Source organism: Sciurus vulgaris (assembly GCF_902686455.1).
Source record: "Sciurus vulgaris genome assembly, chromosome: 8".
Taxonomy (NCBI): Eukaryota; Metazoa; Chordata; class Mammalia; order Rodentia; family Sciuridae; genus Sciurus; species Sciurus vulgaris.
This window is the reverse complement of record NC_136468.1, coordinates 137,062,721-137,090,621: the sequence shown is the minus strand read 5'-3', so window position 1 is coordinate 137,090,621 and position 27,901 is coordinate 137,062,721. Positions and strand designations below refer to the sequence as shown.

Genomic DNA, 27,901 nt, shown 5'->3' with positions numbered 1-27,901 from the left:
CTGCCTGAAAAACTTTTCATTACTGTACCTAATCCTGAGTACCTGCTAATATTTTTAGAACATTTTTTTTCTGCTTTGATAGAATGACTGGGATTCATTAAAAATTTCTAAAGTATCTGATTTCCTTTTTTTGAATCTCTCATTACTAGAAGAACCAAATTAAGTTAATGTGCTTTCATTTCATGCTTCCATTAAGTGTTAAGTGGGCTCTTTGTTTTATTTGGGGTCTGATATCATGTTACTTGTACTTTTATTTGGGGTACACATTCTTAAGGTTCTCCTGGAACTCAGGTTTAAGTGTGCATTTTGCCTCCATTTGTCTTGAGTACACATCACTAAGTCTGTGGCAGCTGCATAGCTTGTCCCTTAAACTTGCCTGCATGAACCAAGAAGCGCAAACAAGCAGGTTGGATCTGTGATATCTCCATGAATATAAAAAGCAGATGGGAACATTTAGGTGTTTGCTTTGAAATGAAATTGAGAGATGTAGATTATTAATAATTTTTGCTTAGAAGTCTCAAGTAGCCTATTCTCATGTGAAAGGGGTTGTATGCTGCTCTCAGGTCTGTGTTTACGAAGCCAGACTCTATTATAGAATTTGAATTAAGTTCAGAAATGAGCAGTTTAATTAAAATGCCGGGGTTGATCTTAAAGCAGTAATTCCCAAAATATGAAACATAGCCATGAGTGATACTCAAGACAGGTATAGATAATACTCACGTATTTATTATAATAGTTGTGTTAACATATATAAGAAAACTGTAATGAGCACATCATAACAATGTTAATGTTTTGAAAATGAGTGGATTTAAAGAAAAATGTATAAAATTAAAAACAACTAGTGTAGCTTCTAATACCTGGGTGAAATAGTATTTGTTCAGCCTTGGGAAACACTGCTCTAAAATGTTCCTCTTCTTCAATATATGACTGTAGCACAATCAAATCCATTTAAAGTTTTAACTGCCATACTGGTCAAAGCTGATCCTGAATACAGGCTCATCTTTCTCATTCTAAAATCAGAAAACAATGACATGAGTAATAACCCAAACAATCTTAGTATACGTAGTGGGGCTTTGTTTCCCACTTGTCACTGATTCTCTTCTAATATTTGTGTAAAATTAAAATATGATTTTATACTGCTTGATTTTAGATGGTTGAAACCTTATATAACAATGGTGCAAATTCTATATGGGAGCATTCTTTACTGGACCCTGCCTCTATTATGAGTGGAAGACGTAAAGCTAATCCACAGGATAAAGTACAGTGAGTGGAATGTTTATAAATACTTCTACTTCTTCATAACAAATGGGGCCCACTAAAAGGAGTACAGCTATTTTTGATCAGCCTCCACCAGGGCAGTGCAGGAGGTGGTTACCCCAGTTGCGCGTAGGCTCTCTGCTGGTGGAAACTCAGAATGAGGCAGGTGGGGACCATCTTTTTTGCATGGTTACTGGACAGGAGTTAATGATTTCTCCAACTGGAGACCTCAACTTGAAGGTTGTAGATATGATCAGATTTAAACCTAGGTACTCAAGCAAGAGGCAATCAGACCAGAAATCTAGACTCTCGGCACCAGTTACCTATAAGGTGACACTAAACGCCACTTCCTCCCAGGGTTGTAGTCAATCCAGAAAATTACACAGAGAAGAGAACGGCTATAAAAAGCAGGTATTCTGCAGTTCTAGTCATTACAATGACTAATGTATGTTTTCAGACTTCAGGTCTTGCTGCTGAAACTTATTTCAGCATTGTTCACTTAGTGGGGGATGTGGGCCACTTCCTCTTCTTTTTACAGTACAAAGAATGGGGAATGTTGTATCTGAACTGCAAGTGAACTGTTTTCTTTTTTGTTTTTGAACCAGTCCCAATAAAGCGGAATTCATCAGAGCCAAGTATCAGATGTTAGCGTTTGTCCACCGCTTGCCCTGCCGGGATGACGACAGTGTGACTGCCAAAGATCTTAGTAAGGTGGGTCATACCTTTTTAAAGTCCCTAAAAGATCTGGATAAGATAGCATATTTTTTTATTTGGGGTGGGAAGGTGTCAAAAGGGAAAAAAGAAAAAAACTCATTTTTGTACAGTAAATAATCAGTAAATCAGTAACAGCTTTTTTTTTTATAGTCAGTTTCATCTCTAATCTTTTTTTTTTTTTTTTTTTTTTTTTTTGGTACTGGGGATTAAATCCAGGGCCACATCTCCAGACCGATTAGGGTCTCTGTAAGTTGCTTAGGGCCTTGCTAAGTTGCTGAGGCTGACTTTGAACTTGTGATCCTCCCACCTCTAGAGCTACTGAGTTTATAGGCATGCCCCATGCCTGGCTTCATCTATAATCTTAATTCAAATGGAAGCCATTTTTTGTAATGGGGGTACAAGGGCAGAGGAGAAATAAGTACATAGAAAGCTGTGTTTTTTCAGCATCATTTTTAGATTGTTTTTTGATAAATTTTTGTTTACTTTTGAAATAGGAGCCATCTCAAAATTTGTTTGTAGAAGGACTGAAAAATCTTTGAACCGTTGTTTCTAATAAGTACTAGAAAAACATAGTAAAGAAAGGGCTAACTCCTTCAGGTTTCCAGGTTGCGCAGTAAGAAGGAGCTTCAGAAAGTAGGTTGTGACTCAAAGCTGTCGTACACAGAATGTTTTATTATACTTGTGAAATGAGTGGATGATTTTCTTTATGTGGCTTTAGCACGTTTTTGAGGGATATCATAAGAAATGCACATCTTTACTTTCAGAACACTTTTTGACAAATGCTCACTAACATGGAGCATGGGCAATCACAGTTCAAAATATTAAATTTTGCATAGAAATGTAAATTTTACTTCCACTAGTTAATAAGACTCAGTTTTATTTTCTTTTAACCAAATTTTCAAAAAAAAAAAACATACGTATTTAATGGAGTGCAAGAATATATTGTTCCATAGCTATGATGAGGGTTATTGAATCTTGGAGACTTTAAGGAAGTCAGCTCATCTTCTTACTGTTTAAGAACTTTTCTGCAATAGCACAGAATTTGGCATGCCACAGGCCTGTTTCCCACCCTGACACACTTCAGGAAATCACTATGTATGGCCAGGAATAGTGTGTGGAGAGGGCACAGTGTAAGGCAGAATCCTGTAGTTTGCACAGTGTAGAAGTCAATGTGCTAGGTCAATGACAATGACATCAGTTAATCATTATTATTTATTATTAAGCATTTTCTGTATGCTGGGTTCAGTGCTAAGCACTTTATCATTGGATCCTTACCTTGTCAATAGGTAGCATTATTATCACCTTTTTTATTTCTTTTTCTTGTGGAGGGAGAGTACCAGGGATTGAACCCAAGGGTGCTTAACCACTAAGCCACATCCCCAGCCCATTTTATTTTTTATTTAGAAGCAGGTTCTCACTTGGTTTCTTACAGCCTCACTAAGTTGCTAAGGCTGACTTGAAACCCTCAGTCCTCCTTCCTCAGCCTCCCAAGCCTCTGGAATTACAGGCATGCAGTACCACACCTGACTGCTATCACCATGTTAGAGATGAGGAAACTGAGGGTCAGCTTACTTAAAGAACTTTCTCAAAATCATACAGGTCGAAAGGGCTAGAACTTGAAATTCAGGTCCCTCAGACTTCAGAGCCACATGCAACCAACCTCCTCATATTGTCTCTCACTCAGGTTCTGATTTTGCCACTTGATTGAAAGAGTCCTGCATTTGGGCAGGTCAGCCTGATCCACCCTACAACCCAGAAGTGGTTGTGACCAGCAAAGGAAAGACTGTTCCATCCACCATACTAAGCCAAATAAAGATTATGTGTTATTAATGCATCATATGTTAAAATAGTATGCCAGCTGCTCTACTACATTATTCCTGGTGCTTTTAAAAATTCTTTCTTTGTCTGTGTGTTTTTCAGCAACTCCATTCAAGTGTGAGAACTGGGAATCTTGAAACCTGTCTGAGACTGTTATCTTTAGGAGCCCAAGCCAACTTCTTTCATCCTGTAAGAAATCACGAATTGCTTCAGATATTAAATTGAAACTGAGTTATATTCAAGTAACCTTCAGTTTGTCTAATTTGCTTTCCTAACAACTTTTTATTAATTACTCTTAGGAAAAAGGAAATACACCACTCCATGTCGCCTCCAAAGCAGGGCAGATTTTACAGGCTGAATTATTGGCAGTATATGGAGCAGACCCAGGCACGCAAGATTCTAGTGGGAAAACTCCTGTTGATTATGCAAGGTAGGAAACTGAGATTCTTGCCACTTCTCTGTGTTGGGTATTATTCCTTGCTTGGTAGCTAAGATGTAGATGATTAATGTTTAGCCCCTTTAAAGATTTACATTCTAGCCAGGCGCAGTGATGCACACCTGTATTCCCAGCATCTGGGGAAGCTGAGGCAGGAAGATCTCAAGTTCAAAGCCAGCCTCAGCAAAAGCGAGGCACTAAGGAACTCAGTGAGACCCTGTCTCTAAATAAAATACAAAATAGGGCTGGGGATGTGGCTTAGTGGTCAAGTGCCCCTGAGTTCAATCCCCAGTACTGAAAACAAGATTTGCATTCTATTATTTTGCAGATGAAAATATTTCAAACACGTACAAGCTTAGTCGGGGAAGCATAGAATCATAAAACCTGTATGTTTTGCTTCCAATCTTTAACTTGATCCTTTATCATGCCTGCTGTTTGAGACATAGTTAGTGCAAATCAGGTATCATGAATTATAGGCCTACTTTTTGTTTTATTTCGCAGTACTAGGGATTAAATCCAGGGTCACTGTCACTGAGCTATATCCCCCAACCCTTTTTCTATTTCATTTTAATATAGGATCTTGTTAAGTTGAGACTGACCTCAAACTTAGGATCCTTCTGCCTCAGCCTCCCAAGTAGCTGAGGTACCACCAGAGCTGTCTCAGTTTTTTAATATTCTTAGTAATTGCTTGAACTTAAAAGCGAATCTATGGATAGATATATAATTTAAAAAGTGTAGTAAAATGTTAGTTGTAAGTTTTAGGTCATGAACATCTGAGTGCTCACTGTAAAATCCTTGTAATTTTTCTTTATTCAAAAACTTTAAATGCTGGAAAATAAGTAATCCATTTTGAATATCATTTAAATGATAGAAGATCAATCATCTTTCCTTCTTTTTCCAAATTTCTTTTATTAACTCAAAGCACCATGCTCTCTCTGCTGCATAGAGGATAAAATGGTGAATCAACTAACCTCTGTCCTCCTAGAATTTACTGTCTCTTGGAAGAGATGATTTATAAGGGTCTAAAAGAGTTCATTGAGGCAAGATAAAACGTGATTCATTGGCAAAATGGACAATAGGTCTTAAAAAGCATATGTAAGTTTTCTTCATTGCGGCCTAAAAGACTAGGAAATTGCTTTAGTTGGTTTTGAAGACTGGGTTGTATTGGGGCATGCAAATGAGGAGCTGCAGTGTTCCAGGTAAGTGAAAGGCAGAATCGAGATTTGAAAGTGGGGAGACAGGCACATGCAGCATGGCAGGAGACCCTACTGAAGGGATCCATGAATATGTGGGAATGACAATACAGCAATACAGTATTTCATCAGACCTGAGACTACATTGACTATACAGTGCATCATTATTTCTTATGGCACCACAAAAGAAAAAAGTTCTGCCAGTTAAATTATCACATACCATCAGTTATAGAGTGTTTTGTGATTCCACAGATTTTCAAAAATGAGAAAGAGGGCTGGGGATATAGCTCAGTTGGTAGAGTGCTTGCCTCGCAAGCACAAGGCCCTGGGTTCAAATCCCCAGCACCACAAAAAAAAAATGAGAAAGAAACACATGTATGTTAGGTGCCCTTCAACAGATGAATGGATAAGAAAATGTGGTATATACAATGGAATATTACTCTGTCATAAAGAAGAATGAAATTATGGCATTTGCTGGCAAATGAATGGATCTGGAGACCATCATGCTAAGTGAAATCAGTCAATCCCCCAAAAAATCAAAGACCAAGTGTTCTCTCTGATATGCAGATGCTAGCTAGCACAATAACGTGGGTGGGGGAATAGAAGGTCATTGAATTAGACAAAGGGAAATGAAGGGAAGGGAGTGAGGAAGGGAATAGGAAAGACAGTAGAATGAATGGGGCATAACTTTTTTGTGTTCGTATATGAATACATGACCAGTGAAACTCCACATCCCCCATACAACCACAAGAATGGCATCTGAATTAGAATAAGTTACATTCCATGTATATATAATATGTCAAAGTACACTCTACAGTCATGTATATCTAAAAAGAACAAAACAAAAATGCATATGTTAAAAATGGTAAGTAAGAGGGTATTTTGTAGTGTCTTGAATAATAGGAAAAGAAACTAACTGAAACTAGATTTGACCTTTAAAGAGTAAGTGAGCCTGCAGTAAATACTTTATCATTTACTTGGAATTTCATCATACAAACCTTGCATGTAATAGTCTTTCAATCTAATAATTTACTTATAAGTGTTGTTACCAAAAGGATTCCAATCGGCTTCAATATTTATTTCATGAATGAAGAAAGGCAAACATTTTCTATTATGGAAATTGAAGAAGATACGAAAGTAGCTCAGATATGAGCTCTGCATTTGGTCAGTGTGTCTCTCCCTAAATTAAAGCTCTGTAAGTGGTTTGTAGACTCATCCAGAGGCAGACTGGCTGCCCAGAATCATCTGAAGGAAGGGCCTTCTTCAAAATATTGATGCTTAGGCCCATCCCAGCCTTATGATTCGGAGTTTCCAGGGGCGAGGTCTGGACATTCTGTTTCTGGAAACACTCTAGTCAATTTTTTGGAACCTCTACCCTTAACCATGTATTAATTTTATTTTCTCACTTCATTACACGAAGTTACTCTTTATACCTCTCATAAGTCTTTGAATTTCTCATTAAGTATTCTGTTTTGTGCATTAATAAAGGAAATGAGTGGTTCAGATGGTGAAAACAATTTATAAAAGTGGGACTCAAAGTAGGTCTTAACAATCTACCTCACACAGAAAAGGTCAATTATTCTAAAAAGTCATGTTTGCTAAGCTGCTCAGGTGTCTCAGGGGACATCTTTGTGCTTTCCTGCTCTCTAGCCAGTGAATCGTGAGCGATATCAATGGTACTTTGTTTTCTTTTTGGTAGGCAAGGAGGGCACCACGAGCTGGCAGAACGCCTTGTGGAAATACAGTACGAGCTGACCGACAGACTGGCCTTCTATCTCTGTGGCAGGAAACCTGGTGAGTGAAAGGATAACAGCCTCACACACCTCCACCCTGGAAGGTTCTGGAAAAACAAGACAGGACACTATTTTTATGACCTCCTCTGTTTTAACATATCCTTGAAAAAACTGTGAATAAGGGTTTTTATATGAAAAGATGATGGTCAAATTCTCAGCTCTATGTAGAAGACACAAAGTTAGTCAAATCTCCTTGAACTTTTAGTTTTTAAAACTTTTGTTTTAGATCTGGAGAAGTGGCTGTTTCAAGAATCAGAGCATAATCATGCCAGTGTTGAATGTGCTCTGTAGTTCTTGAATGTCATGAAACTAGCAATGGAAGAGCAAAGGAACAGCTTTTGTACTTATTTGAAGAATTCTGCTAAAGATACAAAAAAGTCCAAAAGTGATTTCACCTTTATCTAGTCATCTTATTTGTGATAGGGAGCAGGGATCAGCAAACCATGGTCTGTGAACCAAATCCAGCCTGTCACCTGTTTTATTAAAGTTTAATTGCAAACTAGCCAGACCACCTCACTTAACGTCGTGTGTGTGGCCGCTTTCACACAATAGTGGCAGAGTTGAATCAATTGAATTGTTGTAAGACATGACCACAAAGCTTAAAATATTTACTGTTCAACACTGGACAAAGTTTGCCACCCCTGATCATAATGTCCACATACATGTACATGGTGGTTCTCCACCCTGTTTGTGCAGTAGAGTTAAGAGCCCCTGGTGCAGTTTCACTGCCGAGTAAGATGAGTAGGCACACCCATCCTGTCTCCTGATGAATGGCACTAAAAACCCTGGGCCAAATGCTCAAGGTAGCTCTCTGAGGACTCTGAAGAGTAAATCCAAGTGGTGAATTAGGGAACCTGAAGTACCATCAAGCCAGTATCAAGGGTCCTGTTTATTGTACTTCTGATAGGAGTCGAGTGGCAACCTGAGACCTGAAACTGCATAACGAGGGCAAAGAAGCCCTCTCGAGTCCTAGGAGCAGTGAATGGGGCCCTGCAAGACAGAGAGCAGGGGATTCCCCTGGGGTTTTTTCCTTCTTTCTTTTTCTGTTAGCTTCCATCCCAAGAGCAAGTCTGTGGCTACACAGTTGCCTAAATTGTCTGATCAGAGGCATGAGGTAGTGTGGATTGCTCTTGTTTTTCCCCCCATTCGCTCACCCTGACTAGCAGGCAGAACCCAATCTGCTCTGCCTGCTAAAACAAAATATTTACACTCTCCATAGAGTTTAAAGAAGGCCCAGAGCCTCACAACATAATATTCAAAATGTCCAGACACCGTGTGTAGTGACTCAATAGATGAAGAACCAGATCTCAGGAGAGCATTCAATAGAAATCAACCCCAAGGTGACATAGATATTGAAATTATCAGATTTTAAAGCAGCTAATAAGACCATGCTCTAAAAAAGTAAAAATAAGCATTCTTGAAAGAAACAGAAACAGTCTCAGTCTCAGGGAAATAGAAGGTACAGAGAAGAACCAAATAAGAATGTTAGAACTGAAGAATACAAAATTCTAGAATTTTAAAATCACTGAGTAGGCTAAATAGCACCTGAGAGATATGAAAAACAAGTCAGCAAACTTGAAATAGGTCACTAGAAATTATCCAATTTGAGCAACAGAAAAAGGAGTGGGAAGGAAAAAAAACCTGAACAGAGACATAAAAAAATACTAGAAGATCTGACGTGGGTACCATTGGACTCCTAGAAAGAGAGGAGAAAGAGTGTTGTTCAAAAAAATGTTTGATGGAGGAGTTAGTCGAGTCGTTGCCCTGGGTAGAAACGGACGGGCGTTCCGCTTCGCTTGTTCTTGCAGTCTTCGGTTTCCGCTCTGTTGTGCGCCGGCAGTATGGCCCACAAGCAGATCTACTACTCAGACAAGTACTTCGACGAGCACTATGAGTACCGGCATGTCATGTTACCCAGAGAACTTTCCAAACAAGTACCCAAAACTCATCTAATGTCTGAAGAGGAATGGAGGAGACTTGGTGTCCAACAGAGTCTAGGCTGGGTTCATTACATGATTCATGAGCCAGAACCCCATATTCTTCTCTTTAGACGACCTCTTCCAAAAGAGCAACAAAAATGAAGTATATCTGGGATCATCAATTAAATCTTTCGCAAATTTAATGTATATGTGTATATAAGGTAGTATTCAGTGAATACTTGAAAAATGTACAAATCATTCATCCATACCTGTGCATGAGCTGTATTCTTCACAGCAACAGAGCTCAGTTAAATGCAACTGCAAGTAGGTTATTGTAAGGTGTTTAAGATAAAATTTCTTCTAGTCAGTTTTTCTCTTAATATAAGTGCCTGTTTGACATTACCTGTTACTTTTGTTAAATAAAGTTTGTATGTTGCATTTAAAAAAAAAAAAAAAAAAATGTTTGATGGAATATTGGCCAAAAACTCTAAATTTGTCAAAGACAAACTTAAAGGTTCAAGAACTTCAGCAAACCCCAAAGATGATGAACTCAAAGAAATCCACGTTTGGAACATGAGAACCAAACTGTTGAAAGCTAAGATTTAAAGGAAGCATCTTGATAGCAGCCAGGAAAAAAAATCCAACACATTCTAAAGGTTGAGCATCCCTCATCCAATGTGCCTAGGACAGAAATGTTTTTTTTATTTTGGAGGCTTTTCGATTTGTGAATATTTGCTTATATTTCACAATTAAGTATCCCTAATTCAAATTGTCCCGCAACACCAAATTTTTTGAGCATCATCCTGATTCTCATCAGAAACCATGAAGATGAGAAGGAAATCCAATACTATTAAAACACTGAAAGAAAGGAACTATTGCAGCATGCGATAGTGCCCACCTGTAATCCCAGCAACTTGGGAGGCTGAGGCAGAAGGATCACAAGTTTAAGGCTGGCTTTAGCAACATAGTGAGACCCTTTCTCAAAAATAAAAAGGACTGGGGATGCAGCTCAATGGTTCAGCACCCCTGGGTTCAGTCCTCAGTACCAAAAAGAAAAAGAAAAGCACTGTCGATCCAGAATTCCATATCCAGTGCAAATAACCTTTTGAAACCAAAATAAAGACATTCTAAGATGAAGTAAACTAAGAATTCATTATTCTAAGAGAAATTCTAGAGAATATTTTTGGGTGGAAATGATACCAAAGAGCATCTTGGAACTTCAGGAATGAAAAAGAACAGCAGAAATAAGTACTGGGGTGATAAAATTGATTGTTTCCCCTTATGGTTCTATAAGGTACACGTGAGAGTTGAAAGCAGAAGTGGTCACCAGGTGGGTTTACAGCATGTCAGTATCAGGCATGTGAAAGCTGCAAGGAAGGGGACAGAATAAAGAGATATGGTAATATTTCTGTATTGTACTTAAAGTGGTAAAATATTATTTCTTAGTAACTTGTGAAAAATATATAAGACATTAAGTAAATGTATTCTAATCCCTAGCACAGCCACTTAGAAGAGTTGTCAAAAACTATAGAGATAAATTAAGATGGAATGTTACAAATTATTCAGATAATCAAAGGTATTTTGATCGACAATACTCAAGCCAGGCATGGTGGCATATGGCTATTAGAGCCTCAGCTACATGGATGAGCTGGGAGCATTGCTTAAGCCTAGAAGTTCAAGACTAGTTTGGACAACGCACATAGCAAGACCCACCCACCATCTCAAAAAAATCTAAAAAAGAAAAGAGAAAAAAGGGGAAAACAAATCTGAGAATCAAGCAAAATAAATAATAAAATGACAGGCCTAAAACCAGATATATCAATAATTACATTAAACGTTTATATTCTAAAAATTCCAATTAAAGAAAAAGATTGAACTATATACTGTGTACAAGAAACCCGCTCTAAATATAATGATGAAGGTAAGTTAAATGCCAAAAGGTGTACAAAGACATTCCATACAAACCCTAAGTAAAAGAAAGCTAGAGAGAATGTATTCATAGCAGAAAAGTAGACCTCAGAGCAAGGAAAATTAGCAGAGAGAGATAGAGGAACATAAAGGATGCACAGTGTCACACACCAAGACATAAGTCTAAATGTGTACATAACCAGCAACAGAGCTTCCAGTTACGTGAAGCAGACCTCAACAGAACTGAAAGAAAAGGGCAGATCCACAATATTGTTAGAGACTTAACACTCCTCTTAGCAATAAGAAGAATGAGTGGGCAGAAAATCAGTAAGGATATAGAACTAAACCAAATGAAAGACCAACTCAATCTAATTGACATTCTTAGAATTCTCTATCCAACATCAGAATATCCGTACTTCCCAAGTACACATTGAACATTTAAGAAGGGAAACCATATCCTAGGTCATAAAATAAACCTTAGCAAATCTAAAAGATTTAAAATTCTATGAAGTATAATCATTGATCATAATGGAATAGGTGGCAAAAAAAAATGAGCATATGAAGACAAGCTTAGCATCATTAGCCATTAGGGAAATGCAAATTAAAACCACAGTGTAATGCAAATCAAAACCACCCTAAGGTTCCATCTCACCCCAATTAGAATGGCGATTATCAAGAATACGAGCAACAACAGGTGTTGGCGAGGATGTGGGGAGAAAGGTACACTCATACACTGCTGGTGGGGCTGCAAATTAGTGCAGCCACTATGGAAAGCAGTGTGGAGATTCCTTAGAAAACTTGGAATGGAACCACCATTTGACCCAGCTATCCCACTCCTTGGCCTATACCCAAAGGACTTAAAATCTGCATACTACAGAAATACAGCCACATCAATGTTCATAGCTGCTCAATTCACAATAGCCAGACTGTGGAACCAACCTAGATGCCCTTCAATTGATGAGTGGATAAAGAAACTGTGGTATATATATACTATGGAATATTACTCAGCCATAAAGAATGATAAAATTATGACATTTGCAGGCAAATGGATGAAATTGGAGAATATCATGCTAAGTGAGATAAGCCAATCTCAAAAAGCCAAAGGACGAATGATATCGCTAATAAGTGGAGGTTGACACATAATGGGGGGGAGGGAAGGGTTAGAGTTAGGGTTAGGGAGGGGGGCAAGTATGGAGGAAGGAACTACTGTATAGAGGGTAAAGAGGGGTGGGAGGGGTGGGGGGAAGGGAAAAAAATAACAGAATGAATCAAACAACATTGCTCTATGTAAATTTATGATTACACAAATGGTATGCCTTTACGCCATGTACAAACAGAGAAACAACATGTATCCCATTTGTTTACAATAAAAAAAAAAAAAAAAACACAGTGTGATCCCAAAGCATACTTATTAGAATGACTAAAATTTTAAAAATAAAATAAACCTTAAACTGACAATAGCATAACTGTAAGTCTCGTAGGTTGCTGTTTGGAATGCAAAATGATAGAGCTAACCAGGTGTGGTGGCATATGCCTGCAGTCCCAGCAACTCAGGAGACTGAGGCAGGATGATCACAAGTTCAAGATCAGCCTGGGTATCTTAGTGAGTACCTGGCCCAAATTAATCGAATTTTAAAAAGGGCTGGGGATGTAGCTCAGTAGTAGAGTGGCCCTGGATTCAATCCCCCTCACCACACACACAATAAAAGAGCACCTCTGAGCAGAAGTCCAGTGGCTTCTCACGCTGTTAAACATACATTTACCGTATAACCTAGCAGCCCCTTCCTAGGTATCTACCCAAGAGAAATACAACATGCTTACACAAAAGCCTGTGTAGATGTTTATAACAGCTGTATTTGTTGGAATGTGGACCAGTGTCCTCCAAAGCTGGAATAGGACCAAGTCTGTCAATATCCTGGGAGATAAAATTTCTGACTTTGCAAAGACCACCTGCCCCAGCCCCATCTTCAGTTAATTGATTAATTTGAAGAAGCCACCAAAGCTCAGTGAAGTGCTAGGTCTCACCCAGTGAGCTGATCGAAGCCTGTGTGAGCTGCTTCCACTCCCTCAGCTTTCCTCCCCAGCTCAGGGTCATCACTCGCCCCAGGTGTGAACTAGCCCTAAGGTTTGCAGTGAGCATGTTTTTTTGCTGGGTGTCCAGACCTGCCTGCCTACCGAGGAAAATGAGGATATGGTCCTTGATCCCACCCATGTCCTCAGGAATTTGTAGCCAACCCAGCAACTTCTTTTCCTCACATTATTCATAATTATGAAAAAATGCTGATGGTGAAACTCACATTGAGAAAATAATGGTAGTATTCCTTTATAGATCCTTCCATAGTTATATGAACACAACTTTGGTTTCTGTTTCAGATCACAAAAATGGACAGCACTTTATAATACCTCAAATGGCAGACAGGTAAGACCCTCAAAATATCAATCAATTTTATCTGCCCCCAGTATTTCCTTGGTTGTATAGTGTTTAAATATATTATACTCTTTGTGTTTAACAAAGCCCATACATTTTTCTCTTTTATGGCTATACAATTTGGAAATAAGACGGCTGTAAGTAAACCACCATATCAAACTTAAGTTTGAAAGAGCACAAGTAACAAATTTACTGATGAGGAAATTGGAGTCAGTGATATTGTCACTGTTTTAGCCAGTTGTGATCATACATTGTTCAACAGATCATATTCCCAAAACATTTCTGTACCATAAGAGATTATATTCTTTTCCTATAACTGGGGTCAGCAAACTTGATTATCAAGGGCCAGATAATGATTTAGGCTTTATGGACCTTGCAGCTTCTGTGGCAACCCCTCAACTCTGCCATTTTAGTTGAAAACATCTGGGGACACTAAATGAATGGCCATGTGTGTTCCAATAAAAATTCTTTTCTGGACCCTGGAATTTGAATTTCATATAATTTTCATATCTTATGAAATGTTACTTTTCCTTTTTGTTTAATCCCCCAATCATTTAAAAATATAAAAACCCAGTCTTAACTCATGGGCTGAGCAAAAAGAAGGCCATAATTTGCCAACCCCTGATTTGTAAGATGGGATAAATAGGTTGCTTACAGGGACAAACCTGGCTAAACTCTATTTAGCCAGTTACTTTTGCACAGATGTTGTCAAGAGTTTATGAAATGATTAACTGCTATTTCATATGTAATCTTGCCATTCTGTTTTTTTGTATTTTCCCTTTTTGTATTTTTTCTATCTTGCCTTTTCTTTCTTCTTCTTTTTTTTTTTTTTAATACTTCAAATATTATAGCTGGGCGTGGTGTTGCATGCCTCTAACCCCAGTGACACAGGACATTGGGGCAGGAGAATTGAAAGTTTGAGGCCAGCCTGAGCAACTTAGCCAGGCCCTAAGCAACTGTGTGCGACCCTGTCTCAAAATAAAAATAAAAAGGGCTGGGAATGTGGCTCAGTGGTTAAGTTGCCCCCCAGGTTCAATCCCTAGTACCAAAAATAATAATAATAATAATAATAATAATAATCGTGACTCCTCACATAATAAGGACCTAGAGATTAACCTGACAGAGGCTTTCATCATTTAGTTGGTGGGTGATTTTCTCTTTGTCATATATTATATGACTGCTGTACTTCTGAAATGAGTCACTCTGACCATATTGTTTCAGTTTCCTCACTGACTTTTGGGCCATAGGATGGTTGACTCAGACAGTGTGTCCATGAACTGTAACTTAAGTTTTTATCCTTTGGGTATCTTAATCTTCTATAGAGCTCAAAAATATGGTTCTGTTTATTTGCTTATTAGTTTTGTACATTTTCTTAGCAGCCTGGATTTGTCTGAATTGGCAAAAGCTGCTAAGAAGAAACTTCAGTCTGTGAGTATCTCTTTACTGTGAACCCCAGTTTGGGAATCAGTGTGTCCTGCCAGTGCCTGTTCTCGGTCCAAGTTACCTGTTGTATCAGATTACTTTGTTTCATACTTTCAGGTGACAAATTAGAAGCAGACCATTGAGTATGTAGCAATGAAGATTGAAAGCGTTATTTGGTGTATCTAATTCATAGGCTTTGCTGCACATGTTCCCATTTTGCTGTCATGTTAAAAGTAAACATGTTAAATGTCACAGGGCCTGTGACATTAGGAAGTTGTTTCTCCTTGTGAAAGTTGCCTAGTTCTCTGTGAATGAGAAGTGGGTGCCCTTCCTGAAGCTTGTTTCTAGCTGTGCAGGATGCCAGGTAATGATAAAAGCTGGTGCTGGCATGGCGGGGAGTTCGGCTATGACTCTCTTGCCCATCCTGTGCCGTCCACCAGAGCTTTTCAGATTCCTGCTTTCACAAGCTGGTGGTCCAGACACGTGTGTACTGGCAGCTTGTGGAGGCCCCCAGGTCACAGCCTCACTGTGATCCTTGTGTGTTTGCAGCTGGCCCACCCAGCCATGGTCAGGGGCCCTGGAAACTGATTTCTCTGGGAACCATTTCCCCTGGTCCAGTCTCCTCAAGAGAAGCCCCCCAGCCATTTTAACCCCAGATTACACTCTTGACCTCTTCTCATTGCTCTCTGAATCAGATTCTGAGCTTCTTTTCATAACCTTGAAGGTCATCTTCCAGCTTAGCTTTGGGACCTTGACCTGCTTCCATCTAGTCCTGTGTGTGTGTGTGTGTGTGTTTTCACATTCTGAGACAGAGAACTGCTGCACGCACGTCCTCCTCTGAGAACCCTCTGTGCCTGCGTGTCTGCTGTGCGCAACTTCCCTGCCTTTCTCGGTCAAGGAGCTGGAGTCTGACCACCTCACAGTGCAGGCAGCAGCCTTCCCAAAGCCCAACTCTGAAACCACAGCTTCCCTCATTGGTGACTTTCTCTTCATTCCCCTTTTCAGATAAGGTCCTTTCCTAGAACCTAATATAATATTAAGTATTGAATATTACAGAAAATGAACTTATCCTTACTAGTACTTAACTGTATTATGAAATAAATGTGTTTTATGCAATGTTTGGCGTCTCTGTGTTCTCTATGTACGATTTTGTGTGTCTGTTTGTTTTATTGCCTTTCTTAAATTAGAGACCATGTATTAAGATGTATGCTTGGAAGTCAGCACAAAATATTTTGTGCTTTCCTTTTAATTATTCATGATATATAAGCAAATTTTTCATTCAAACTAATTTAAAGCTAGATAAACCCCAGATTCCCTTTGACTTTCTTGCATTTGCCAGGCTAGAAGGTGCATGAAAGCTAAAGTTATGTCCAATATCCTGCATGCACAGGCCTTAAATAAATACCTTGGATGGAACATAGCACAGGTCTCATGAACTTGTGCTGTGAGTCGGATGGGTCAGGTTCACTTCTCTGTAAGGCAAAGTGCCTGAGTCTCCCAGCGCCTTGGTGTCCCCCCGAGAAGAGGGAGGTGGTGCTGCAGCAGAGCTGCAGATCCCAGCTGCTCAGGAAGGTCAGCTGCTTCTCTCACCTGCTGGCTCCTCCACAGGGGCTGCTCTTGCCAGGGCCAGGTTGCCATTTGTTCCTCTCTCCTCTCCTCCCTCTCTCCTTATTTCTTCCTTCTCTCCCCTTCCTTCTTCCCTTCCTTCATTTTCCTGTCTTCCTCTCTTCTTTCTTTCCTTCCCCTATTCATTCCTCCCTCCCTAGTGAAAATCAAAGACCAGTATATTTCCTGACTTAGTAAATGTTAACATTTTGAGAGACTTAAACCTGAATCTCAGGTCTAGCACTGAATAGCTTTTGACTTTAGGAAACCACTGACTTCCATGCCTCAGTTTCTTTGTTTGTGTAATGGGACAATAGTAAACTCTGTCCACATGGAGGTGTCTAAGTATTATGTAGGATGCTGTTAGCACAGTGCCTGGAATGTGTGCCCTCAGTCAGCGTTGACCAGTGCTGTCATGTTAGTGGTAACCACAACGATCATGCTTGTAGTCCTCTAGCAGAAGAAACTGGGTATTAATCAAGCAAGTCCAAGCTCCTGACCCTTCATTGTCTTATCCAGCAATAAGCTTTCAGGGTTTATTTTTAACTCAGATGTAATGGAGCACACTAGAGGTATTGAGAATAGAGCAGGGGGAATCATCCTCGGTCACTGTACTCTAAGTGGACTCGGGCTCAGCGTCTTGCTGTGCTTCTTTCAGTTCTTATTTAATGTGTGTCACAGTTTTGTATCCTGCTTTTTTCACTCAACAATATATTACAGACATTTCACTTACTCCTCCCTAGAAGTCTCTGTGGGAGGCGTTTTAAATTGCTGCACAAAGACCTTCTAATCGGGTAGAGAGTGGCTGATCCTTGAGCCCCTGCCGAGTGCCAGGTCTGTTTTAGGATGTGAGGAACACAGCTGGCAATTTAGCAGACTGAGCATCTGCCCTCACAGAGCAGGGAGGCAGAGTCACCAGTGCCAGAGTGAGTTTCATGAAGTAGAAAGTATGGAGAGAGCCAGTGCCACCTGCCAGGGGTCTAACCTCATCTCAGTTGAAAGACCTTGATTGTCCCCCTGTCCCTGTCCCTGACTTTGCCAGTTCGGCACCTCAGCCTGTGGTGATTGTGTTGTGAGCTGACAACAGCTCAGATTACTGATGAGTCAGGTCATGCTTTGTTAGGGACCCTCTGTGCTGGGGTTCAAGGCCTGCTGCCAGCAAGATAGTGAAGAGGCCTCCCCAGGTCTGCTGCCTGCTTTTGTGCCGTGGAGCAGTTGATCCTGTCAAAGGGCCTGTTTCCACCTCTCACCTCTCAGGGGTTAGGAGCCCTTACATTTTGGAGAGCTGACAAATGCTGTCCCAGGGAGAGGAGGGACTGAATCCACCTCAGTGTGCAGCTCAGCCGCCTCTGCCCTCCTCATAGCAGCACTCTGCCTTGTGTCACAGAGAGTGAGGCCGCTGTGGAGGCAGACCTTCTAGGGCATCTGCACGGTGGTGCAGTGTTGTCTGTGCAGGGTTCTGGGTACTGGCTTTGAATAGGGCATTGGAGATAAAAGGGTGAATAAGTCACAGTCCCCTCTTGTCCTCCTGGTGTTAATCGTTGTCCCTTGTGTTCCTGATATTTTTTACTTTCAGCTAAGTAATCATTTGTTTGAAGAACTTGCCATGGATGTGTACGATGAAGTTGACAGGCGAGAGACTGATGCAGGTGACTTAACATGTGCCTTTATCTGCTAAGCTTCTGTTGTCAGTGGGCGGTGACAGCTGCCAGCCTGTGTTTCACTTGCCCAATTTCTACCGTCCTGGTAACTCGTGTGTCGACGTGTACCTTTGCGTGTGTTGGCTTCAGAGTGTGCTTCCCCAAGTCTCCCTAGTAATGCGTGAGCCGTGCCTCCCAGCAGAGCAGTGGCACCCCAGGTGTGACCAGATTCTGTCTCTGGCTCTTTCCTCTGGCTAGTCTGGCTTGCCACGCAAAACCACAGCACCTTGGTAACCGAGACAACCGTCGTCCCCTTTCTTCCGGTCAATCCCGAGTACTCATCAACACGAAACCAGGCAAGTAGCTCAGTTTGAAAAATAACTAGTGGTATTATTTGGGGAATGGCTGATGTCATGGTGTTTGATATTTCCAGGATGAGTATCTTAAGTGTTTTGAGTGATTATAATTTAATGTCCTTTATATGCATAAAAAAATTCACAAAGTGATAAGGAATGCGATAAGAGCTGGGTGCTGTGGTGCACTTCTGCAATCCCAGCAATTCCAGAGGCTGAGGCAGGAGGATCACAAGTTCAAAGCCAACCTCAGCAACTTAGCAAGACCCTGTCTCAAAAAGAGCTGGGAATATAGCTCAGTGGCAGAGCAGCCCTGGACAAAAGAAAGAAAAGCAATAGATGTAAATAGTCAACGAGGAAAGAATACAAAACAATTCACAGAAGAAGTAGAAATGGCTTGTGAAGCACTGTAATTGAAGCAAGTAGGCGAGAGGCAAATTAGCCAAATATATAAGGAAGGATACTCTGAATTGGCAATGTGATGGGCTTTGTTGTGCTACAGATGAAATTTCAGATTGCTGTAGATTTTAGATATAAGCAGTTTGTTAACCAGTTTTTGAGAAGCCTCAAAATTAAGCATATCCTTTTACAGAGGAGTTCTTCTTTGGGAAAATGTTGTAATAAAATTAAAATATATTTATACAGTGATTTTTATCAAAGCACTATATATAAAAGTAGTGCATTAAAAATCATCTCAGCTTCCAAGAGAAGCAGTGAGTAAACAAGGAAAGTGCTTCAGTTTTTTATTATTAGCTAGGCTATAAATAAAGACGGAGTCCCCACATCTGGACTACAGCTTTATCTTGAAATTTAGAAATTTTCATTCAAACTAATTTTCCACTACTGTGTCTAATTCAAAAGTAAATCATTAATGGAAGAAAAACATTAAGTAGAACCATTTTATTTATTTAGATAGGTAGGCAGGCAAGTGGTGCTGGGGACTAAACCCAGGGCTTCGGGCATGCTAAGCAAGTGCTGTACTACTGAGCTGGATCCCCAGCTAAATCCATTGTATTCTTGTTCACAAAAACAAATACAGATTGGGAGAATTTAAATGTTAAGAGTTTTTGATATAAATGGTCTTAACCTCGTCTCATGGAAAATAATGTTTTGATTTGATTATAGCTGTGACTGATTATACTTTGATTGGGCTGGAATATCTTTGCAGAAACTTCTCAGTAGTCTAACTAGTTAGGGCAAACTGTTGGTGTCTGTATTTTTACAGTGAGAATATTTCCAATTATCTTCTCACCCTTAGGGTAGACAGAAATTAGCTCGGTTTAATGCCCATGAGTTTGCCACACTGGTCATCGACATTCTCAGTGACGCCAAGAGGAGACAGCAGGGCAGTCCTCTCTCTGGTTCAAAAGGTAAGCGTCTTACCTCTAACTGTGTGCTTTTGGGGCCTTCTAAGACACAAGTGCTGAATTTTACATTGTAAAAGTAGTCATTGACATGATAGGTTGCAGTCTTATAAGTTTTATTGGTAATACATTGTGATGAGAAGTTCAGTCCTGGGGAATTAACAGTATTTGAAATTATTAACCATTTCAGATTTATCTTAGGTATGATTTTTTTTCTTTTGGAGTTATTTACATTACCAATAAAAAGGCACCCTGAAATTAACCCAAAAGTTCCACTTAAATCTTACTAAGGACATAAGAAATGAAATTCTTCTAATTGAAATTGCATCTCATCTACTACTGCTTATCTCCAAAACTGAGTTCTAAATAATTAAACTTTGTTCCTGTCAGTTTTAAATGTCTGCAGTGAGAAGTCTGTGGCTCAAAACTGTGAAGGGGACTCTGAGCATCCGTATCAGAAGTGCCCTGTTGGGTCTTGCTCAGTAGCCCAGGGATTGTCTCTGTGCTTAAGAACTGCTTCCTCTCCAGCCCATTACTGTGTGACTGTTATTGTTGTCATTATAGAAATTATACTTTTTTATTTAAGGCATTTAAACATAAAGTAATGTACCATAAAAATTAAGTTTCTAGTAAGTATCACTTTTCCCACAAGATAGGAATCGTTACCTGACAACAGTGTGTTCTTTCCTCTTGCTTATTCAAGCATTTGATTGTATCAGGTCAGCCAGGAATAAAGAAGTTCTGGAAGGTGTTTTCATTTTGGGGAAGGTGCGGTGCCAAGGGTTGCTTAAATTCGAAGTCTGAAAAAGTGCCTCCACTTAATTGAAGGGAAATAATCAGAAATGTTACAGGCATGTTATGTATGACACCAAAAACTAGACTAAGCAATCATTAGTAGAGGAGTGACTAGTTACATATTTAAGTGGTATACAAACATCTTTTTTTCTAGAGAATATGGAATAAAGAAATAAATTTTAAAGGTTACTATAATCCCAATTTTGTAAGGAAAACATTTATATACATACATATATACAAGTGTGTACCACATGTTAATATGTGCACACACTTGATCTTCATCTGCAGACTCCATAGTTGCAAATTCATCTTTATCTGTAACCCCCAAATTCAATACTTGATGTACTTTTGAGGTCATTCTCAAATGTATGCTGAGTGCCAAAAACTTGCAGGCACCTAATGTACACTCCTGACTGACGTGGAGCAAGGCATCCTTGCCTCCTGTTTCCTGCCATAGTTTTCACACTGTTGTGCTTCTTGCTGATGATTTTGCCTTTTAAAAGTAGCCCTAAGTGCCAGGTGCCTATAATCCCAGCAGCTATGGAGGCTAAGACAGGAAGATCATGAGTTCAAAGCCAGCCTCAGCAACTTAGCGAGGCTCTAAGCAACTTACTGAGACCCTGTCTCAAAAAAATAAAAATGGCTGGGGATGTGGTTCAGTGGTTAGGCACCCTCTGGTTTCAATCCCTAGTATCAAAAAAAAGTAGCCCTAAGCATGCCAAGGGTGCTATCTAGTGTTCTAAGGGCAAGGAGGCTTCGGTGCTTGGGGCTGGGAATGTAGCTCTGAGGTGAAGCACTTGCCTGCCACGTATGAGACCCTGGTTTCTATCTCCAGAAAAAACTGAAAAAAAGAAGAAGCTGAGATGTGCCTTACAGATAAAATGTATGTTCAACGAATATTGTTCTTGAATGACTTATAGTGCTGATGGTCAGAGATTCGACGTTAATGACTCAACCATGTGTATTAAATAAGGTGTCTTTAAAAAGAAAAACACACAAAACAAGACTGTGTGTTGATCAGTTGGTGAGAATGTGCCCAGAGGCTCACAGGAGCCTAACCCTGTATTTCTCCTGGGAGCTGTGTTTTGGTATTGGCTCACTCAGTAGTCCCAGCAGCTTTTTAGAACATAACTACTGAAACTAACAATAATTGTCTGTGTGTACATGTAAAGAAAAGACAAGAAAGAAAGAAATCAGCACATAACATTGACCATAGGTAATTTCTGTCTTCCTTGCTCACTGGTTTCCAATTCTCTATATTGAATCTTTCTTTTTTTTTTTTTCTTTTTTCTTTTGTACTGGGGGATTGAACCCAGGGGTGCTTTAACACAGCTACATCCCCAGCAGTTCCCTTTACTAGCTAACTTTATTTATTTACTTTGAGACAGAGTCTCACTAAGTTGCTTAGGGCCTCCCTAAGTTGCTGTGGCTAGCCTTGAATTTCTGATCTTCCTGTATCAGCCTCCTAAGTTGCTGGGATTATAGGGTACACCGCCACACCTGGCTCCTATGTTTAATCTTTATTACTTCTGTAATCACATATATTCATGCGTTTTTAAACAAAATTAAAATTGAACGTAGTCCTCTTAACAAACTGTAATTCATCACCCAGATAGCACCATCAGGATATCTGGAAAACAACATTAGAAGTCCCAGGTGAGCTTGAGGCACCTCAGGGAAACGGGAAAGACTTGGGTAGTCTGTGAAATGAAATTTTTTATTCAAAATGTGTCAAAGCCTCTAAATCATCCCCGCCCCTCCCCATGGAATTGACACTCCTAATAATGCATACATGCGTGTCCACTGGATCCATTCCCTCCCTGTTCCTTCCTCGGATTCAGGTGACTAACTGCCAGTGTTCTTGAGCACCTAGTTTCTAGGTTCCAGTTTAACAGTTTACTTTCAGTTTTGACTTGACATTACCTTGTGAACATGTTACAAGTGTAATCAAATCATATTATGTTATCTTACGGCTTTATGATCTGGGGCAACACCATGTGTATACATACCTGGGAATCCACCCCTCATTCCAGGCAGCTCCTTCCTAAGCCATCTCCTTAATTGCCCACTTTGGGCAGCTGGATCAGATGGTTGCTTGAGTCCCTCCATACATCTGCCCATAAGGTGGATCATTTTCTCTGCTATCCCACTGTTGATGTGAACATAACATTACTATTTGTTATTTTCTTTCAGACCTTTAAATGACTAAACCAAAAAGTCATTCCAGTAAATTTTTTTTGGAAGGGAAAAGATGTGTTGAGCCTGAAGTAAATTGTTTGCTTCTCTTGACAGACAATGTGGAGCTCATACTGAAAACACTCAATAACCAGCACAGTATTGAGAGTCAAGACAACGACCAGCCAGACTATGACAGTGTAGCATCCGATGAAGACACAGATCTGGAAACCACAGCAAGCAAGGCAAACCGGCAGAAGGTGAGAGGACACACCTGGTACAGAAGGGCGGATAGGTTTCTTTAAACAACATCTTCCTCCTGCAGAATTGCCTACATTGTCAGGCGAGGGCTAGCCCTGCCAGAGGTGCTGTAGAGCTTTTTCAAAGTCAGGTTCACTCCTAGCTCAGGCCAAGGAAAGGTGACAAAGGTAAATGGCTGTAGAATGGAGTCCTTCCTCCCTGAGCCAAGTGTTGAGGGCCTTGCCACTGTCATGACTTCGTGAAGCTTGTGAGAAGGGACGGTTTACCAAGTGCCTTCTCGGGATCATAAATCTCCCAAACAAGGCCTAGTTCCTTTCCCAAGAGGATGGTGCTGCCTGGGAGGAGTGATCGCTGTAGTAAAATGAGAGAGCAACAGTGTTAGGCCAAGCAGGAGCAAGAGGTGAGATCCCGGAACTGAGGAGCACTGAGAAGGCTTGGTACGTGGCTGCTCTCAGGATGGGCCTTCGAGGGTGCACACGAGGGAGGCAGGACAGCATGGCCGAGCAAAGAGAAAGTGAAGCTCAGGTCTCTGGGCATGAGAAGAGACAGTCCAAAGGAGTGGGACTCAGAGCTGCTACAGGAGAAATGTGACACCAGCCTGGGAGCCAAGGCCTAGAGGGCACTTCAGAGCCTGGGGGACGTTAGGCATGGAGGAGGGCAAATGTCAGAGGGCAGAGGGAGAGAACCCAGCTAGGATGCTCCTGAAGAAGTCTAGATGGGCTGATGTGAGATGCCTCAGCTAGGAGGATCCCAATGGGAGATACTGAGGCACCAGGGTGTGAGCTGCAGGAGAGGGCCCCAGGATCTTAGTGGACCACCCATGGGGAATCCCCAGGACTGGCCCTCAGATGGTCTGCAGGCACAGAGAACGCATGAACAGGAAAGTAGACAGAAGGGTCTGGGAAGATAGACTTACAGAAGATGTGTCTGGACTCTCCCGTCTTACACGACTGAGAATTGTGCCATTGGCAGATGGAGGGGACACCTCTGCCCACACTGTCCAAAAGCTGCTGGTTCCCTCAGTGAAAGCCAAGGCCACCATGGGACCCTCCTGGATGGGCTCTCTGTTGACCAGCCAGTTCCTACCCCTCCGCCTCCCACACCTGCTTCCTCTAGCTGAGCTCTGCTGTCAGCTGGAAGCGCCTCCTCCAGACACCATCTGACTGATTCCCTCACTGCTCAGGCTCTATCCAAAGGCTACCTCAGCTCCCTAATGTGCAGCCCACCTGCACCCCTTCTTCAGCTCCTGCAGCCCCTGCCCTGCTCCATTTGTCTGTTTCCACAGCACTAATCACCTTCAATCATACTGTATATTTGCTTATTTTTATTTTTCCCTCTGTCATGTGGCTGGGATATAAACACCATGGAAGCAGGAATCTTTGTCTTGTTTTCTTTTCTGATACATCCCAAGCCCCTAGGAATTGCTTAATGTTCAATAAAAAATGTTGGAATGAATGAATTAATGAAAGAATGGATAAAAAAGGAAATGACTGAGCAAGAAAAACATGCAAGACAGGACAAACCTCCTCAGACAATGTCAGCAGATTTGACTGCTCCATTAGAAAGTACTGACTTGAAAATTTTTTAAGTATTAATTATAGTGACCCTACTTTTATGTTTCAATTTTACATTTATCTCACAAGCCTTGATTTGGTTTAATTTTGAAATTCAGCTGGCATGCCCAGAATTGGACATTCTTTAGCTGTTAGTCTTTAATGTTATCATCATCTCAGATTGTGAACATTTTCCCCAATTTATTTTTAGAGCCTAGATTCAGATTTATCAGATGGACCAATCACTGTACAGGAATTTATGGAGGTCAAAAACGCTCTAGTGGTTTCTGAGGCCAAGATACAACAGCTAATGAAGGTGAATAACAACTTGAGTGACGAGCTGAGAATTATGCAGAAAAAGGTAACATGTCAATAAATGCCAGGACGGTTGACTCTTTAATCCCATAGTATAAGGAAGAATCCTAGGCACCATGCTTGTGATCAGAGGGAAGGAAAACAGTTACTGTAACAGACCTAGAAATCATGGGGCCAAGCTGTCATTTTGGAAGCAGGATGTGTTTGGATATTTGAAATGAAATAGCTCTAATTAGGAGTATATCCAGAGTAAATTCCCCAAGTAGGAGAAACCTAATACCTAGTCTGTGCTTCTTGGGAATCTGGATGCCTCTGCATGGGTGTGGTTCTTTCTATTGCTGGTCCTCAAGAGTAATCACACCGTGGAGATGGAGCAGGCCAAAGTCCTGGACAGAGGTGTGTGTTTATCTGCATGTTAGTCCCAGCCCACACCTTGCGGGATGCTCTCCCTGTTCCTGAGTCCTTACCCACCCCCAGCCTGGCAGTCCTCCCCCAGGTCCCTACCTTATTTGTCACCAGTACTTACCACTTACTTATGGTGTCCTCAGAACCCAGAGGAGGGCCCATCTCAGAGTAGCTTCTCATGAAATAAGAGAACACACACTCCATCGTACTGAGAAGAACTGTGTACTAGAAAGACATGATGCCATCAGTTCAGAATTTTCTCATTCATTACCTTTTGAGAGAATCAAAACTGCATGAATACACTAATCTCTAAAGCATACAGTGAAGAGGAATCACCTGTGTGATTCTTTATGAGAAGGCCAAGAGAAGGAAAGGGAAAGTTCCATTTTGCCCAAGACTTCCTGGGTATTGCTCATGTCATCCATTTCTCTTCAAAAATGAGATTTTTATGCTTCCCATAAACAGAAACAAAGCAGACTATTATCTGTGTCTTTTTACTGTCATCAAGGAATAATGTTTCAGATTCATCTTCAAGACCTGGTCACAAGGTGCATTTCATTTTGGCCTGTGCTTTTCAGTGCTGCTTCCTAATGGAAAGCCTAGGACTCAGTCCTCGCTAGGGAAGTAAGCTGTGCACCTTCTCTGGGGTTTGATCAGGGTTTGGGACATTTTTTGAGAACTTTTGAAATCAGTGGCTCTGATAGCTACCGTGCAGGGAGTGAGAACCTCTGCAGATCAGTTTCCTTTAAACACACAGACCCTGTTCTGCACCTCCCAACCCAGTGCCAGCTGCCAAGCAGCTGTGACTGAGACTGACCAAGAGCCCCTTGGCCGTAACATGCAGGACTTGCACATCTTGCCCTTTCTGAAATAAGATTTGTTTATTAGGTTATAGTTTGTCCCATTAATCAGACTAATAATTTTCTTGAGATTATTTTTTCTAAAACATTCCTAACATTACCATTATAATTCAGTCTTCCAAGCATCACCTTTTTTTTTCATTCTATAATGTTCCTTTAGTATATGTTGAACTCACCAAAGATAACTTTGTTATCTGTGAGAGCAAATGTCTTGAGCTTCTTTAAGAAATGCAGAGTGGAATTACTTGCTATTGCTCACTGATTATCTCTTCAATTCTTAGAAATGCTTTTAATTTCTGAAACTAGTTAATTATCTGTAACTTTTTATTTCCTGCCATACTTATTCCAAACAAAAACATAGCCTGGTTCTTACTAAGATAAACTTCATTAAAAGTTATCCAAGGACATCTCTGTAAATACAAAGCACTAAAATTTTTAAAATTAAAACCAGAAACTTGTGTTCATCTCAGAACACATTCCAGCAAAATCTAGGCTGGATGTTTCACAGGCTTGAACAGTGTTAGATAAATTTTCTGATTTCAAGGCCTTGTCTGGAAACTCTTAACAGAGGCTTTTCACACAGGCAAACACTGGAAGTCATGTTTGGGACATGGGTCACTTATGTTCCTCATTCTTTGGAACCTTGACCATTTCACTTAGGTCACAGGTTCCTCAATAAATAGTTTTGACAGGCACCTCACGCCTATGTGTGTCCTGGAATGTAGGGATTTCCCTACATGGCTGCTTGTCACTTTGCAGCTGTCTCTGGTTGGAAAGCAGATTACAAGTACAAGTTAGACCCTCAAGCCTTTGTGGTGTAGAAGCAGTCTGTCACTCCATGGCTTGCGCTTCAAGGAGACTGAGAAGGAATGGCCCTCCTGTGGCAGGAAGCCACGTTATCACAGAGGTTTGGCATTACTAATACCAAGGTGTGGAATCTATTTGATTTTAAATCTGGGCGAAAATTTTTTCTTTATTGAGTTGACAAAGTAGCGTGATTTTTATTTGCTCTTCCACATTTAACAGTTGCTTGGAAAGGATGCTAATAAATGAAGAGGAGCAGCCACTGTTGATGTGTTTTTCCCAGATGGATGCTTTCTAAGTAGAAATTGAAAGTAACTCCTAGCTCTGCATGGGTTGCTATCAGAAGAGTAAGGATCTTCTGATGCAGACACAGTTGCTTATGGACTTTAACCCTGGCACTGGAAGGGAATTTGGTCAAATTTTACAGTCTCTGTCAAAGGGTAGACAGCTGAATTCATACCACACCCTGCTTATAAAGTGTCGTGGAGGATGAAGGCACACCGGAGGGGAAGGACCTTGTGCAGGATGGCCACAGTTATTTGTGTTTAAACTGCCAGATACTAAAGAGCCCCAGGGTTCCTTGCTGATCCCATAACCATGAAGCAGCCTGTGTGTGAGGAGCAAAGAGAGCATTCAAGGTCTCCAGTGACAGTGTCTGACTAGAATGGGTTGGTGCCAGGCAGCTTAGTGTGTTCAAAGCCAGCCCCACAAATCTCGTGTTTGTTGGGCAACAAAGTCAAAGGAGGGAGGCCAGGTACTCCAGCCCCAGCCAGATGATGACGGTCACCAAGAGGCAGCGAGTGTGCCGCGTGGAGCAGTCCTTCATGTGAAGACACTGAGGGTCCCCTAGGTTTTCGGTTTTCTTTGTGATGTGTTAACGTGG

At 40.7% G+C, this 27,901-nt stretch overlaps 2 protein-coding genes across 5 annotated transcripts in view; both read left to right on the top strand.

Moving 5' to 3' along the window:
- Positions 1 to 27,901, top strand: part of GIT2 (GIT ArfGAP 2) — a gene marked incomplete at its 3' end in the record, with an annotated part of 45,220 nt that overhangs the window by 4,863 nt on the left and 12,456 nt on the right. For 2 of the 4 annotated variants that reach the window (XM_079151475.1, XM_079151474.1), the window contains exons 3-14: positions 1,151 to 1,263; positions 1,863 to 1,968; positions 3,892 to 3,978; positions 4,089 to 4,219; positions 7,118 to 7,212; positions 13,412 to 13,457; positions 14,843 to 14,894; positions 18,070 to 18,142; positions 18,392 to 18,489; positions 19,745 to 19,856; positions 22,938 to 23,080; positions 24,846 to 24,995. In XM_079151475.1, the coding sequence (XP_079007601.1) occupies positions 1,151 to 1,263; positions 1,863 to 1,968; positions 3,892 to 3,978; positions 4,089 to 4,219; positions 7,118 to 7,212; positions 13,412 to 13,457; positions 14,843 to 14,894; positions 18,070 to 18,142; positions 18,392 to 18,489; positions 19,745 to 19,856; positions 22,938 to 23,080; positions 24,846 to 24,995 (1,206 nt within the window). The remainder of the gene's footprint in view (positions 1 to 1,150; positions 1,264 to 1,862; positions 1,969 to 3,891; positions 3,979 to 4,088; positions 4,220 to 7,117; positions 7,213 to 13,411; positions 13,458 to 14,842; positions 14,895 to 18,069; positions 18,143 to 18,391; positions 18,490 to 19,744; positions 19,857 to 22,937; positions 23,081 to 24,845; positions 24,996 to 27,901) is intronic. The other 2 variants (XM_079151476.1, XM_079151477.1) reach the window with 2 other exon arrangements.
- On the top strand, positions 8,961 to 9,583 carry LOC306668238 (cyclin-dependent kinases regulatory subunit 2). The gene has a single exon (XM_079151472.1). It carries the CDS (start codon positions 9,053 to 9,055, stop codon positions 9,290 to 9,292), a length of 240 nt encoding a protein of 79 aa, XP_079007598.1. The 5' UTR covers positions 8,961 to 9,052; the 3' UTR covers positions 9,293 to 9,583.